This window comes from Ranitomeya imitator, chromosome 1 (assembly GCF_032444005.1).
Source record: "Ranitomeya imitator isolate aRanImi1 chromosome 1, aRanImi1.pri, whole genome shotgun sequence".
In the NCBI taxonomy this organism is placed as follows: Eukaryota; Metazoa; Chordata; class Amphibia; order Anura; family Dendrobatidae; genus Ranitomeya; species Ranitomeya imitator.
The window spans coordinates 296,935,083-296,949,315 of NC_091282.1; the positions used below are offsets into that span (position 1 = coordinate 296,935,083).

General features: G+C 43.9%; 1 protein-coding gene across 2 annotated transcripts in view; it reads left to right on the forward strand.

Moving 5' to 3' along the window:
- The window catches only part of DGCR2 (DiGeorge syndrome critical region gene 2), a 118,322-nt gene that overhangs the window by 56,657 nt on the left and 47,432 nt on the right, over positions 1 to 14,233 (forward strand). For both annotated transcript variants that reach the window (XM_069756875.1, XM_069756882.1), the window contains 4 exons: positions 1,817 to 1,942; positions 9,153 to 9,372; positions 11,609 to 11,685; positions 11,829 to 11,999. In XM_069756875.1, the coding sequence (XP_069612976.1) occupies positions 1,817 to 1,942; positions 9,153 to 9,372; positions 11,609 to 11,685; positions 11,829 to 11,999 (594 nt within the window). The remainder of the gene's footprint in view (positions 1 to 1,816; positions 1,943 to 9,152; positions 9,373 to 11,608; positions 11,686 to 11,828; positions 12,000 to 14,233) is intronic.

Below are 14,233 nucleotides of genomic sequence, written 5' to 3' on the forward strand. Positions count from 1 at the left end.
CATTTTTTGCACCCCAAAAAAGGGTACAGTGTAGAGAAGTGCCCCGCAGAGTAATACACTGTTGGGGTTACTCTGCACCAGGTTAAGAATAGAATGGTGGCACAACCCATGATCCAGTTTTCATACAGGTTGGGTCACATGGTGCACCAGCCAAACACAGCATGCCAATACTTGGCATGGCTGTGATGGTTCTGAAAGTACCCACAGTCGTAAAGCACGTTGGTTGGCTGCGCTGCAGCATTTCAGTTAGCTTTATTCGGCATCCAAACCCGAACAGTGCAATGGGCTTCTGCGTGAAGTCTGTGTTTAGAGTTTAGCACTGGACACTGGGTGTCTGCTAGGAACCCCGAATTTTACAGTTCGCATTCGCTCATCTCTGCTTACAAACTGTTTACCATTGAGTTTGTAAGCAGTGTTTTGTTAACCAGGTTCACTGGAGCACGCTGTTACCTCCTAATCCTATCCAGCTTTAGGACTCTTGTCTGTCTCCTGGGCAACAAACTTTAAGCAAAAGAAAAGTGTTAATATCTGAAGAATGGCTAAAAAATTTTATTTTTAGTTGCAAAAAATGCAATAAAATGAAAATATCGCTGTGGAACTGCTTTTTTTTAATTATTCCTTATTTTCTCATTTGTCTGTACATTTATTTTCTTTGGTAAAATGAATAGTGTTCTCCTACTAAACAAAAGCCCTCATATTCTGTCGAGAGAAAAGTATAAAGGTCTCTTGGAAGAAAGTCAAAAGCTTTAAAATGGAAAATCGCCGTTAATGTAGAGGTTTTTTTATTTAGAAAATGCACATAAAATTGATGTCTATTCTAGATACTGCTACTACAGTATACAGCAGCTATATTGCGAGTGACAAAATTGCATCCAAATTGTTTCAGCCTTACTACAGATTCGCTTGGAACTTTGGTGTTAACAAGTTGTTGAAGATGACGAGTAGTATCTATCAGACCGGAAACAAATTCCAGAACAGTGTTATGGGGGTTGCGATATTTCACTGCTCCTGAAATAGGAGCATATGGTTTGTCTGATACTGATACTGCGCCCAGCACAAGTGGCATTAGAGTCACTCTGCACAACACATTCTTGTGGGCTAAATCCAGAACCACACCTGCCTCTTTGCAGCTTGCAGCTATGCCTGCCAGCCATATGGACCTATGTCAGAAGAGTATAGAAACCTTGTTTCACGCCGATTTTTAGTGAGGGAAATTTTAGTAGTGTTATTTCACGTGGCTAGTTAAAAGGGTTGTCTCAAGTTTAGAAGTTATCCTCTATACATGTGATGGGGAATAACTTCTCAAACGCTGGGCCTTCTAACAATCCCGAGAACCAGGGCTCTGAAGAGCTGCATGTGAATGGGACAGTGGTAGATTATGTCCACGGCTGCTCCATTCATTCTTAATGGGCTCGCCAGAGAAAGCCGAGCGCAATGTATGGCTGGTCTTTGACACTCCCATAATGAATGAAATGAACGCAGGTATGCATGATCACCCACTGCTGGCCCTGGTTCACTAGACTGGGGTCCCAGCGACCGCTAAATTATCCTCTATCCAAACTGCTAAACTTGAGAATCCCCTTTTAACTGTTAATGCTCTATATAAAACAAACAGATTTTGTGTTTTTTGTATGCTATTTTATCCGTTAAAAAAAGACTGTTATACGTGTGACATGGATCATAAATAGTAACAATGATCATGTCTATCATGGATCCTGAACAAATACGGCAACTGGCATATACGAGGGAGGGATGATTTGTATTGAATTTCAGCACTTTTTTTTTTAAAATTGTATTTATTCCTCTTTTGTTTAAGGAGTGGGAGGAGACCAAAGAGGGTTTCATGGAAAAGAGAGCGTGGAGTCACGACACGGTCGTGTCCGGACTGGAGAGGGGACTCGATTCCAAACGGTTAACTTGGCCCAGCCCGTGCGGTTTAGTAGTAAGTTTGTGTTCCTGTGTTTCATTCATTTAATTGCCTTTTGATATGATGGCACTCCGTTTTCATCTTGTATCCAGGAAGTAGAATTATGACACATGCAAACGTTATAGATAAAAATGGCTATAGTGTATAATCCAAAAAAATACAGAATTATTTAATGACCTTTTGTTAAAAAGAATCTGTCAGCGGGATTTCACCACGCAAATATTTACATGTGCATGTAGCTCTTTCAAAGACAAGTCCAGCAATACCATTACAGGGCCAGTCCATTCCTTCGTTGCTAAGAAATCGGTATTTTAATTGATGTGTAAATGAGTCTGTAGACCTGAAGCCTCTGTCACTCCAGCTCTGTTCCTAGCTCATCGCTCCCCATCCTGCTTTTTTTTAATCAAATGTTTTTATTGAACAATAAGACAAATATATGTAGATTACATTGCTGCAAACAATACACATATATATTTTACATTTTCAATAAACTTTTTAACCCCAGACCCGCCTCCCGCCCCTCCCCTCACCCCCATCCTCTAGAGACCTAACAAGAACCGCTCCGATCTATCCAAACGTCCATCATTAACCAGAAAAAAGATGTCATATCAATACTGCTCCCACGGGGGCAGAGGACCCAAAATCAAGAACAAAATCTCTCAGATCACGTCGACTCGAGCCAGGGTTTCCACAGCCTGTTGAAAAGGTCCATCTTGTTTCTTTTAGAATAAATGCTCCTCTCCAATGCCACAACATGATCCACTTGCATCATGAAGTCTCTTCTCGTTGGTGGCTCTACCCTAATCCAGAACTTAGCGATCAACTTTCGCGCGATAAACAGCAATCTAGCAATAACCGTTTTGTACGCATTATCAGTTACAATCTCCTCTACGTAACCCAAAATGCATACCAGAGGATCCCGTGGCAACGAACATTTGTATGTCAGTCCCACTTTGTTTAGCACCACGATCCAAAACGAGGACAACCTGGGGCACTGCCACATCATATGGAGGATACCCGCCTCGGACTGCGAGCACTTAGGGCATTCGGAATTAGGTCTCAGACCAGCTTTGAATAACATGTCCGGAGTTCTATAAGCCCTATGAATAACAAATAGTTGTGACAGCCTCCCAGGCTCACTCATCGAGATCCTGGGCACGTATTCCAATATTGAGTCCCAATGATCGTTGTCAATCACCCCCAGGTCAGCCTCCCACTTCGCCCTGGCTCTAATAGGATGCCCCTCTAAAAAAGAGAATAGAAGGAATTCATATATTCCCGAGATCACCCCCTTCGTGCCTTCCCCCATAAGGATAAAATCTAACATTAGATCCACCTGAATCTCTATAGGCCCCCTCCTACATTGTGCCCGATATGCATGAGAGATGCGGCTATACTGATACAGCTCAGAGTTTGGCAGTAGATATTCTTCCTGCAGTGCCTCGAAATTCCTAATTCTACCTTGATGCAAGACTTGGCTCATCCGAGAGATTCCTGCTTCCTTCCAAACATGAAATCCCTCCATCTGTCTAAACTCCTGTAGGAGACAATTATTCCAAATGGGTGAGAACCTAGTAAGTGCCCTCACTCCCCTAATTCCCTTAACTTTGTCCCAAACCTTATGAATAAGCCTAATAGTGCAGAATTTAGAACCCTTCTCTCGGAAGTGCCCACCCTCCAGGCCCTCACTCAGTACCCTTGACCCAATCAATTTCCTCAGGCTGCAGGGTGTCCGCTCCCAACCCGACTCCACACCCCATCCCCTAAAATGTTGACATTGTGAAGCCAAAAAGTATAACCATGGGTTAGGCAGTGCAACTCCCCCCTCCGTCTTTGGTCTTTGTAGAATTTCCTGTTTAGATCTAGGACTTTTCCCGCCCCAAATCAGCTCGCCAAACAAAGATTTAATCCTCCGAAATCTATTCTGCGATATCCATATAGGGGAGTTGTGCAACACATAAAGAAGTTGCGGCATCACAATCATCTTTATTAGATTTATTCTACCAATAGCCGATAAATGTAACTTTTTCCACGCCTGAACTTTAATGCGTATCTTCCGCAAAAGTGGCGCCAAATTCAGTTCCTCAAAACTCGTCAGAGGTAACGCGATCTGGATCCCCAGATATTTAAATTTATCAGCTAACCTCAACTTTGTAGAAGAGTCCCTCATTTCACTATTTTCATAATCCCCATCTATTAACATCATATTGGACTTTTCCCAATTGATTCTCAGGCCCGAATAGCTCCCAAATTCCTCAATAATGGCCTCCGCCCTGACCAGGGTCTCCCCAGAATCTTCCAAGAAGAGCAAAATATCATCGGCGTATAGCGCTACCTTTTCTTCTGAGTCCCCTTACATAAATCCTCTCACCTCCCGGGATCCTCTAATTTTTGCAGCAAGGGGCTCCACCGCCAGGGCAAAAAGCAGCGGGGACAAAGGACAACCCTGTCTAGTTCCCCTAGACAAAGAGAAAGTCTCGGAAAGGGCGTCATTCACTCTAATTTTTGCCACTGGAGAGGAGTACAGCAGCCGCACCCATGAGATGAATTTAGGTCCAAACCCCAAACGCTCCAGCACTGACCACAAATAACTCCACTCCACACAGTCAAAGGCCTTGTGGGCGTCCAAGGATACCACAACTCGTTTGCCAACATTGTCGGAAGGGATTTGTAAATTTAAAAACAACCTTCTCAGATTGAGTGCCGTTGATTTATTAGGCATGAAGCCTGATTGATCAGGGTGTACCAATTTGTCTATCACCCTACTCAACCTATTTGCCAAGGCTTTTGCCAAAATCTTAATGTCGGCAGTCAAGAGTGAAATTGGTCTATAGGATTCTGGTATCAGTGGATCCTTGTCGGCTTTAGGGATGACCACCACAATGGCCTCTCTCATTGACAAAGGTAACTCCCCTCTTTCCAACGAGCTATTGTACACCCCTGCCAGTTTGGCCAACAGAGTTTCTTTCAAGGTCTTGTAAACCTCAGCTGGAATGCCGTCAGCTCCCGGAGCCTTACCCCCAGCAACACCCGCCAAGGCAGCCCCCAATTCTTCCTCCCCAATCGTCTCCTCCAATAAATCACACTCCTCTCTACTCAACCGGGGCAGATCAATCTCCTCCAAATACCTCGCCATATCTTCGGATCCCTTCCCCACGCTGGACGTATATAATTTCTCATAGAATTTCCTAAACACTTCCAGTATCTGCTCCCTCTGAGTAACCAACGTCCCCTCCTCCGTCTTAATAGAGTAGACATGTGAAGAGCCTCTTTGTGCGGACGCCACCACCGAAAGCAAGTGCCCCACCTTCTCCCCCTCTGAGTAGAAAGTTTCTCTCTGAAAGGCCCTCAACCTCTCCGTTTTTTTCAAATACAACTGGTCAACCTCCTGCTGAGCCGCCCTCATACGACTCTGAGATTCCTTAGTACGATGTTCCCCCAATGCCGCCTCTGCTGCCTTCAATTCCTCTAGGACAACTTGATCCCGCACTCTGGTCCTTGTCTTATGTCTTGAGATGTCCCGAAACAAAATTCCCCTTAAATACGCCTTCATAGTGTCCCATACTACATGGCATTCTGCGCTACCTCCCTGAACCATCCTGACCTGACAACTTCAGAGAGACCTGAACAGGGCTATGGTCTGATAAAATCCTGGGATTATATTCCACCCCGCTTAGCAGTTCGTTCATCCTATCATTACCCAAGGCGACATCAATTTTTGACATCGAGCCATATGTAGTCGAGTAACAGGAGTAGGAATATGTATTAGCATTGTGAACCCGCCATAGATCAATCCAACCTATTTCTCTGAGATAGTTACCAAAAGGAGTGTCATTACCGTCCCTACGCAGTGAAGCGTGATTACTCTTGTCCCAATTGTCATTTGCTATATTGTTCACATCACCCACCACTAGAAGGGGGATCCAATCCCAACCTCTTATAGACTCCAATATGTCCTGAATTTTCCTTCCAGAGTATGGCGGAGGTATATATAATGATACAATGCACATTAAACGATTAAAGATTTTACACACCAACAAAACATATTGACCATCCGTATCAATTTTAACCTCAATTTCCTCAAATGGGGTATTAGTATGGACTAAGACTGACACTCCCCTTGCATAATTAGAGAACGTTGAATGATACGCCTTGCGCACCCACCGTTTCTGTAACATATCAACTTTTTCCTCCACTAGATGGGTTTCTTGCAGGCAGATCACTGAGGGCCTCTGTTTCAGTAAATACTGAAATATTGCCGCACGTTTAGTAGCGTCCGCTAATCCCCTAACATTCCAGCTTATAATATTAACATCCCCTCCCATTTCCTTGAAAAAGAATAATAAGTTAGAGCAGTCTCCTTCAGGTCTCCCCCGATACCCGCCCCCCCTCTCCTATCCCCCTTCCCCAACTCCCCCATCTAAAACTCAATGGGATTCAAATAAAACAAACTTTCTTTCTCTGTATGAGAACTGAGAGCTCTTGATACGACCTAGAACTAAGCCCTTTGCAGTCCATCTCTCCCCCTCCCACCGTGACCAACATGAAATATTCATTGCGCCGCCGAGCACAATATTTTAAACTTTTGAGTGTATTCTGTCTGAAAACACAAAGCAAGTTCAAAAATCACAATCAGGGGGTAAAACCAGAAGGGTAGCAAAGTCTCAGCGTCGGTCTCATCGGTTCCAATCCGCGCCAATTTTTTTGGCATTGATATCTAGCCAGTGCATAGCCTCCTCTGGATTTTGGAAAAAATGAACACGATCCAACGCCACCACCCTGAGCTTAGCCGGGTATAGCATCGAATATTTTAGGTCCAGATCTCGGAGCCGCCGCTTGACTTCACCGAACTTCATTCTCAGTTTTTGCACCGATGCCGAATAGTCCGGATAGATGGAGATCCGATTTCCGTCTATACTCAGGCCGTCTCTGATCCTGGCCTTCCTTAGTAGGGTTTCCCGATAGTCCAAAATTTTTGCCAGCAGGGCTCGAGGGGCAGATCCAGGCGGCAGGGGCCGGGTGGGGACTCTATGGGCCCTTTCCACAGAAAAGTGGTTGGTAAGGTCAGCTCCCCACACCGAGTTTTTAAGCCATGCCTCAATGTATTCAGTAGGATTATTCCCCTCCACCTTCTCCGGCACCCCAATTATTCTTAAATTGTTCCTTCGGGAACGGTTTTCCAGGTCGTCTGTTTTAAATTCCAGTTCTGCAATGCGCTGAATATATTTCTTTTCTCTCTTTAACAGTTCGTTTGTCTGATCTTCCACACTGCCCACGTGCTCTTCCACCACCTCCACTCTTTTCTCCACTTTACGCATAGCAGAGTTAAGGGACTTCATTTCAACTGTTAAATCATCCACCCTTAAGGTACTGTCACACTAGACGATATCGCTAGCGATCTGTGACGTTGCAGCGTCCTCGCTAGCGATATCGTCCAGTGTGACAGGCAGCAGCGATCAGGCCCCTGCTGGGAGATCGCTGGTCGGGGAAGAAAGTCCAGAACTTTATTTCGTCGCTGGACTCCCCGTAGACATCGCTGAATCGGCGTGTGTGACACCGATTCAGCGATGTCTTTGCTGGTAACCAGGGTAAACATCGGGTAACTAAGCGCAGGGCCGCGCTTAGTAACCCGATGTTTACCCTGGTTACCATCCTAAAAGTAAAAAAACAAACACTACATACTTACCTACCGCTGTCTGTCCTCCAGCGCTGTGCTCTGCTCTCCTCCTGCTCTGGCTGTGAGCGTCGGTCAGCCGGAAAGCAGAGCGGTGACGTCACCGCTCTGCTTTCCGGCCACTGTGCTCACAGCCAGTACAGGAGGAGAGCAGAGCACAGCGCTGGAGGACAGACGGCTGTAGGTAAGTATGTAGTGTTTGTTTTTTTACTTTTAGGATGGTAACCAGGGTAAACATCGGGTTACTAAGCGCGGCCCTGCGCTTAGTTACCCGATGTTTACCCTGGTTACCGGGGACCTCGGGATCGTTGGTCGCTGGAGAGCGGTCTGTGTGACAGCTCTCCAGCGACCAAACAGCGACGCTGCAGCGATCCGGATCGTTGTCGGTATCGCTGCAGCGTCGCTATGTGTGACGGTACCTTAAGATTCAGCGCGGCCAGGGCAGATTTGCAGTGTATAACGACTGAGAAAATGTCCTGCAGTGTAGGTTCCCCCATGTTTAATTGCTGCACATCCTCAGAGTCATTAGCCTGCACTGGGCTGGCGGCAGGTGTCATATTATTTGCACTATGCACTTCCTGCATCTTCCCTGGAGAAAGCTGCTCCTCCACCACACTGAGGGTGTCTTCCCCTCCTCTCTTCTGCCTCTGCGGGACTTCCTCCTCATCTGGCCCCTCAGGGCCCAGCAGCAGGGCACCCCCCTCCTCCGTCCGAGCAAACCGCTCCAGCCGGGCGATTACCTCAAGCCTCCGGCGGTATGAAGTGCTGGCTCTGGCCGCCTCCTCCTCTGCCACGGCGCCATCTTGGATTTTCGCGCCAGCCGCGGGTGCCGACTGTCTTCGGCGTGGCATCACCGCTCTTCTCCGCTCGTTATCTCCGGTGCTTTCCTCCGTGCACAGGGGTCCTGCGGAGCGTCTCTGCCCGGTTTTCGGCGTTCGGCGGCGCCTTCAAGGGTGAGTATTAGGAGCGGTGCGGGGAGAGAGACCCGTCGCACGTCCGCTCACATCGCTCGCTAGGCCACGCCCCCCTCCCCATCCTGCTTGACGGACAGCCTCTGATGTGTGACTACAGGCATAGGAATCATCTGTCAAGAGGAGGATGTGGTGCTAGATTAGGAATAGAGCTGGAGTGACAGAGGCTTTGGATATATAGCCTCATTTGCATATCGGTGATCACTTCCCTCCGTCTAATATTTCTTATGTTTTACCGTAGCCACTTGGACATAATTCAGAAGCTTGTTAATATAAGCTGGAGCAACATGACTGCACTTATAAGCCTGCATAGAAAATGTAATAAAAAAAATCACCAGTTTGTAGAAAACATCTATCGGTGATTGGCTATTTGGTAAAAAAAAAATGTTGATGTTACATTCCCATTAATAAATAGCACAAACTAGGAATGCATATTAAGATAGATGAAAATAAATACTTTAATGAAGCCCGTAGGATAAACCTTTAGTAGATTTACACTTCTTCAGATCATCATTTCTGTCAAATAAAGAAAAGTTAATATGTTAAATCTATAAATGTGTGTATCCCGTCCTCCTTTTAGGTTTCCTAGGTAAATGCCCATCAGGGTGGCATCACTACGATGGCACAGCAAGCTGCTATAAGGTGTATTCCTCCGGTGAGAACTACTGGGATGCTGTTCAGACCTGTCAGAAGGTGAATGGCTCTCTAGCTACATTTACCACAGACTCCGAACTAAAGTTTATTTTGGCTCAAGAATGGGAAATGGAAGAAAGGCCATATTTAAGGAAAGACCAGAGAAGGTGAGGTATATGATTTATATGCTTATGGAATACTATGAGTAGTCTGGCAATTATGTTATGTGAATTTTTTTTTCAATGGTTTTTAGGCTGTAAAGATACCTCAAATAATTCCCTGCATGAATTTGCCATTTCATGGCAAAGGCTTGGTACATAGTTTGATAAAACTGCAACCCCAATTGGTATCACTGCAACCTTAACACTAGATGACGTGTGTGTGTGTATATCTATATATCTATCGCTAATTGGGGCTTCCGGCCGCTGTCCCCGAATCCCATAAGGCACCGCGACAGTGTCACTTGCGCAGGCACAGTAACAGCCGCGTCGTTACTACTCATGCGCGTGAATAGCGGTGATGTGTTTTTCACTTGCACCTGTGCAAAAATACAAAAATGCAGAGGGATGATATAGAACAGATATGTTGGAAAGCACAAACGGTATGAGACATGTCCGCTGCTCCTGTCAGCACCACTAAGCACACACAGATGTTAATTTCACCGTACTCCTGATGCGATAGCATCGAGCCTATTTCTAATCTGTAATAAGCATGAGTACCCCACAATGTATCCTAGTAGATTAGTTCCTCATATGCCGCCATCCCTAGGGACAGCAGCTCATGAGGAGATGACAAAGTGTTCGCTTTGTCAGCACATCATCAACCCAACAGCATAATTGAGGGCTGCCAATGGGTGGCTATGGATATACAAGGCCCAACAAAGGCCTCTGGGCCTGGTATACACCACAGACTACTAGATGTTGTGGAAGTTGGAGCCTTATAGGACAACTGTCAACTCCAGCACTGCTGGGATAGGGTAATATTCAGCACTACCCAAGTAGTAGTGTGTATTATTAATGCAGTCATAAGATCAATATTTCTTAGTCCCTTAAGTGGACTTGAACATGTGAAGAGAGGAGAGAGAAAAAAACTAAAAAAAAAAAAAAAATTATTTGGAAAAAATAAACCTAGCTTAAAAATATCACATTCTATCACTGCATCAGTAACGACACATACTAGAACACTGTATGAATACTTATTATGCCAGGTGAATTCTGCTTAAATACTAAACAAAAATGATTAAAAAGTTGTACATAGCCCAAAATAGCACAAATAAGTCCACTTCTAATTTCGCAGAAACCAGACGTCTTACAGCTCTATAAATGGAAAGTTGAAAAAGTTTTGGCTCTGAGGATGGTGCAAAAAGTTTGTTAAACAGTGATTGAGTGCAAATTTAGTAAAATGGAGAAAAAAAGAAATACATTTTTTTTCACATTAATCATATTGAAACATGCTGTAAAACTATAATGCCTTATCCTGTGTGTTGCGCTGTAAAAAAAAAAAAAATAAATAAAAAAAACATACTGGCAGCACGGTGGTGCAGTGGTTAGCACAGCAGCCTTGCAGCGCTGGAGTCCTGGGTTCAAATCCCACCAAGGACAACATCTGCAAAGAGTTTGTATGTTCTCTCCGTGTTTGCGTGGGTTTCCTCCGGGTACTCCGGTTTCCTCCCACATTCCAAAGACATACTGATAGGGAATTTAGATTGTGAGCCCCAGCGATGATAATGTGTGTAAAGCGCTGCGAAATATGTTGGCGCTATATAAAAATAATAATTTATTATTATTGTTATTATTACAAAAGCACTATTTTACTCTGAATAAAGTTAGTATTTCAGTAAACCTGAGGAAAGTCATAACACCAGCTGAAGTCTCAGTAATTAGAAAGCAATCCTGCCAGTAGGTGAAAAACATCAGCTGGTTCAAGTGACGGCCTATAAAAAGGTGTCTCATTACCAAGGTGCCACACAAGAAACATCTCATGATGGGTAAACATTTCATGATGACTGCTTTTCAGTGAGATTTCCATGTCATATAGCACCTTAAGAAATATATCTACTTAGAAAATTGGGGACGCGTTCAATACTTATTTCAGCACGCACAAACACACATCCAGTGTTGCAGTATATATTAATAATTGTGCTTTTCTGTAGAATACTTTTGCCTGCCCTCACCTCCTGGTAGCCAAAGACCACAACTAGATCTGTCTCTTGTACTTAGCGTTAAAACCATTTAAAGTTTTTGGGAATGAAGATTTTTAGAAACTGAAATAAATCCATGGCTCTAATAGAAATCTCACTGAATATTTTTACTTTATAATGGTGATTTTTCATAACTCTAATGCTCTTATACAAACCCACACAATTGTTCAGTAATAATTTTTGTGTTTGTATCTATTTTCTAGACTTTGGGTAGGCTACCAGTTTGTGATAACAAACAGGAACCATTCTGTGGAGGGGCACTGGGAAGTCGCTTACAAAGGTACGTGGCGCGTCAAGGAAGCAAATTCTGTTTCATAACAATTCTATAATATATGGACACACTAAATAATTGCTTCTGAGCATGAAGTCTGTTTTTGTTTAGTTTTTTGCTATAAGCCTGCCTGACAGAATTTTGTCTTTTAGGCTCCTCTGAAGTGTTCTTACCTCCTGTTCCCATATTTGGAATGTATGAAAATGAGAACATCCTTTGTGCCCAGCTGCAGTATTTCTATCTGCCGTCCCTCCGCCATCATGGACTCCATAGCTGGTATGCTGAGAACTGCTACGAAAAGTCCTCCTTTCTTTGCAAACGCAGTAAGTAGATTTTCCTGATTTCTTGTTTTGGTAAATCTGAATTTCCTCCTTTATAGGTGGTTGGTTATCCTTTGTTGCTGGGTGATAAAAACCAGCACAGTATGCCAGTCTCCAGAGGAACTGCAGCTAGAAAGGGTGAAGAATTTGCTCAATGGTCATAAAAAGAATGAGGGATAATACAAATCCATTCCTACTACATGGAAATTATTTTCCTTAAGCCAAATAAAGCCAAGTTTTGCTTATTTTTTTATCATGGGTAAAATAGATCCTTTTAATTACCCCCCCCCTTGTCAAAATTAATGTTATTGTGAACAGTTAGGCAAGTTGAAGGTGAAATGATCTGTAAAAGGGCTAAAGTTAAAGATTTATTTCCCTTGTATTTTAGTTAAAAAAAGTCATTTTTTTTTTAGTTTAAAAATTACAAAAAGGAAAAATGGGCTGATTCAAAAGTTTGGGCACCCTTGGAGATTTGTGTTCTCATATAACTCTGACCGATGTTTCAGACCTTAATTAGCCTGTTAGGGTTATGGCTTGTTCACTATCGTAAGGAAAGGCCAGGTGATGCAAATTTCATAGCTTTATAAAAACCCAGCCTCCTCTAACCTTGTGCTAAAAAACAGCAGCCATGGGTTCTTCTAAGCAGCTGCTAGCACTCTGAAAATGGTGGAAGCCCAGAAAGTAGGAGAAGGCTCTAAGAAGATAGCAAAGCGTTTTCAACTTGCCCTTTCCGTTGTTTGAAATGTAATTAAGAAATGGCAGTTAACAGGAACAGTGGAGGTAAAGATAAGGCCTGAAAGACCAATCAAAATTTCTGTGAAGCTGCTAGTAGGATTGCTAGAGCGGCAAATTAGAGCCCTCGCTTGACTGCAAAAAAACTTCAGAAAGATTTAGCAGACTCTGGAGTTGTGGTACTTGGTTCTACTATTCAGAGACCCCTGCACAGATATGGCTTTCATGGAAGAGTCATCCGAATAAAACCTCTCCTGCTTCCTTGCCATAAAATTCAACATCAGAAGTATGCAAAAGAACATCTAAACAAGCCATGTGCATTTTGGAAACCAGTCCAATGAGGTTAAAATAGAACCCTTTGGCTACAGCGATCAAAGGTATGTGTGGAGAAAAAAGGGAAAAGACTGAAAGGAGACAAAGCACGAAATAAGGTCTTATCTGGGTAGCAATATTAACAGAAATGTGCATATTGAAAAAGAAAAAGCAAAGGCCATACAAAGGGGATCACCAGGCAGCAAGGAAATGTGCAACAAACACAGCTTTTATTGAGGTATAACACAGGACAAAAACATTTAAAAACCATTGAAAAACAATTGCCTAGAATGAGGCATATGCCCGTATACAAATGAAGGGGAAAGAAGAGTGCAAGTAATCCTCAGACTCCTATATGGACAGCATATTTGCTAATAAGCATACTAGAAATAAAGACACTTACCGTATTTTTCGGACTATAAGACGCACCGGACCATAAGACGCACCCCAAATTTGGGGTCAAAATTGCAGAAAAAAAGATTTTTTTATAACATGGGGGTCCGTCTTATTGTCCGAATTTACAGTATCTTATGGCGGTGGCAGAGCAGGGTCACAGGAGGCAAGGTGTCGGCAGAGGTGGGGTGATGCTGGGATGAGGAGGTGCTGGGATGAGGAGGTGCTGGGATGAGAAGGTGCTGGGATGAGAAGGTGCTGGGATGAGAAGGTGCTGGGATGAGAAGGTGCTGGGATGAGAAGGTGCTGGGATGAGAAGGTGCTGGGATGAGAAGGTGCTGGGATGAGAAGGTGCTCGGATGAGAAGGTGCTGGGATCAGGAGGTGCAGTGAGAGGTATGGTACCTCTGCCACCTAGGTAAGCCTGCATTGCGGCTATTAGACGCACCCCCCATTTTCCCCCCTTTTTTGGGGGGGAAAAAGTGCGTCTTTTAGTCCGAAAAATACGGTATAAATCATATAGAGCAAGTATACAACATTGGAGAACACTGAGGTAAATGGATGCAGAAAATAAAACCACTCAAGGGGAGGCCGATGTAAAGGCCTAACCTACTGGGAACCAGATATATGGCACCTAAGGGTATGTGCACACGTCCGGATTTTTAGCGTTTTTTTTCCGGAATTTCGCCATAAAAACGCTATAAATCCGCTAAAAAAAGCTAACATTATGCATCCTATCATTTAGAATGCATTCCGCATTTTTTGTGCAGATGTTAGCGTTTTTTTCCGCAAAAAAACGCA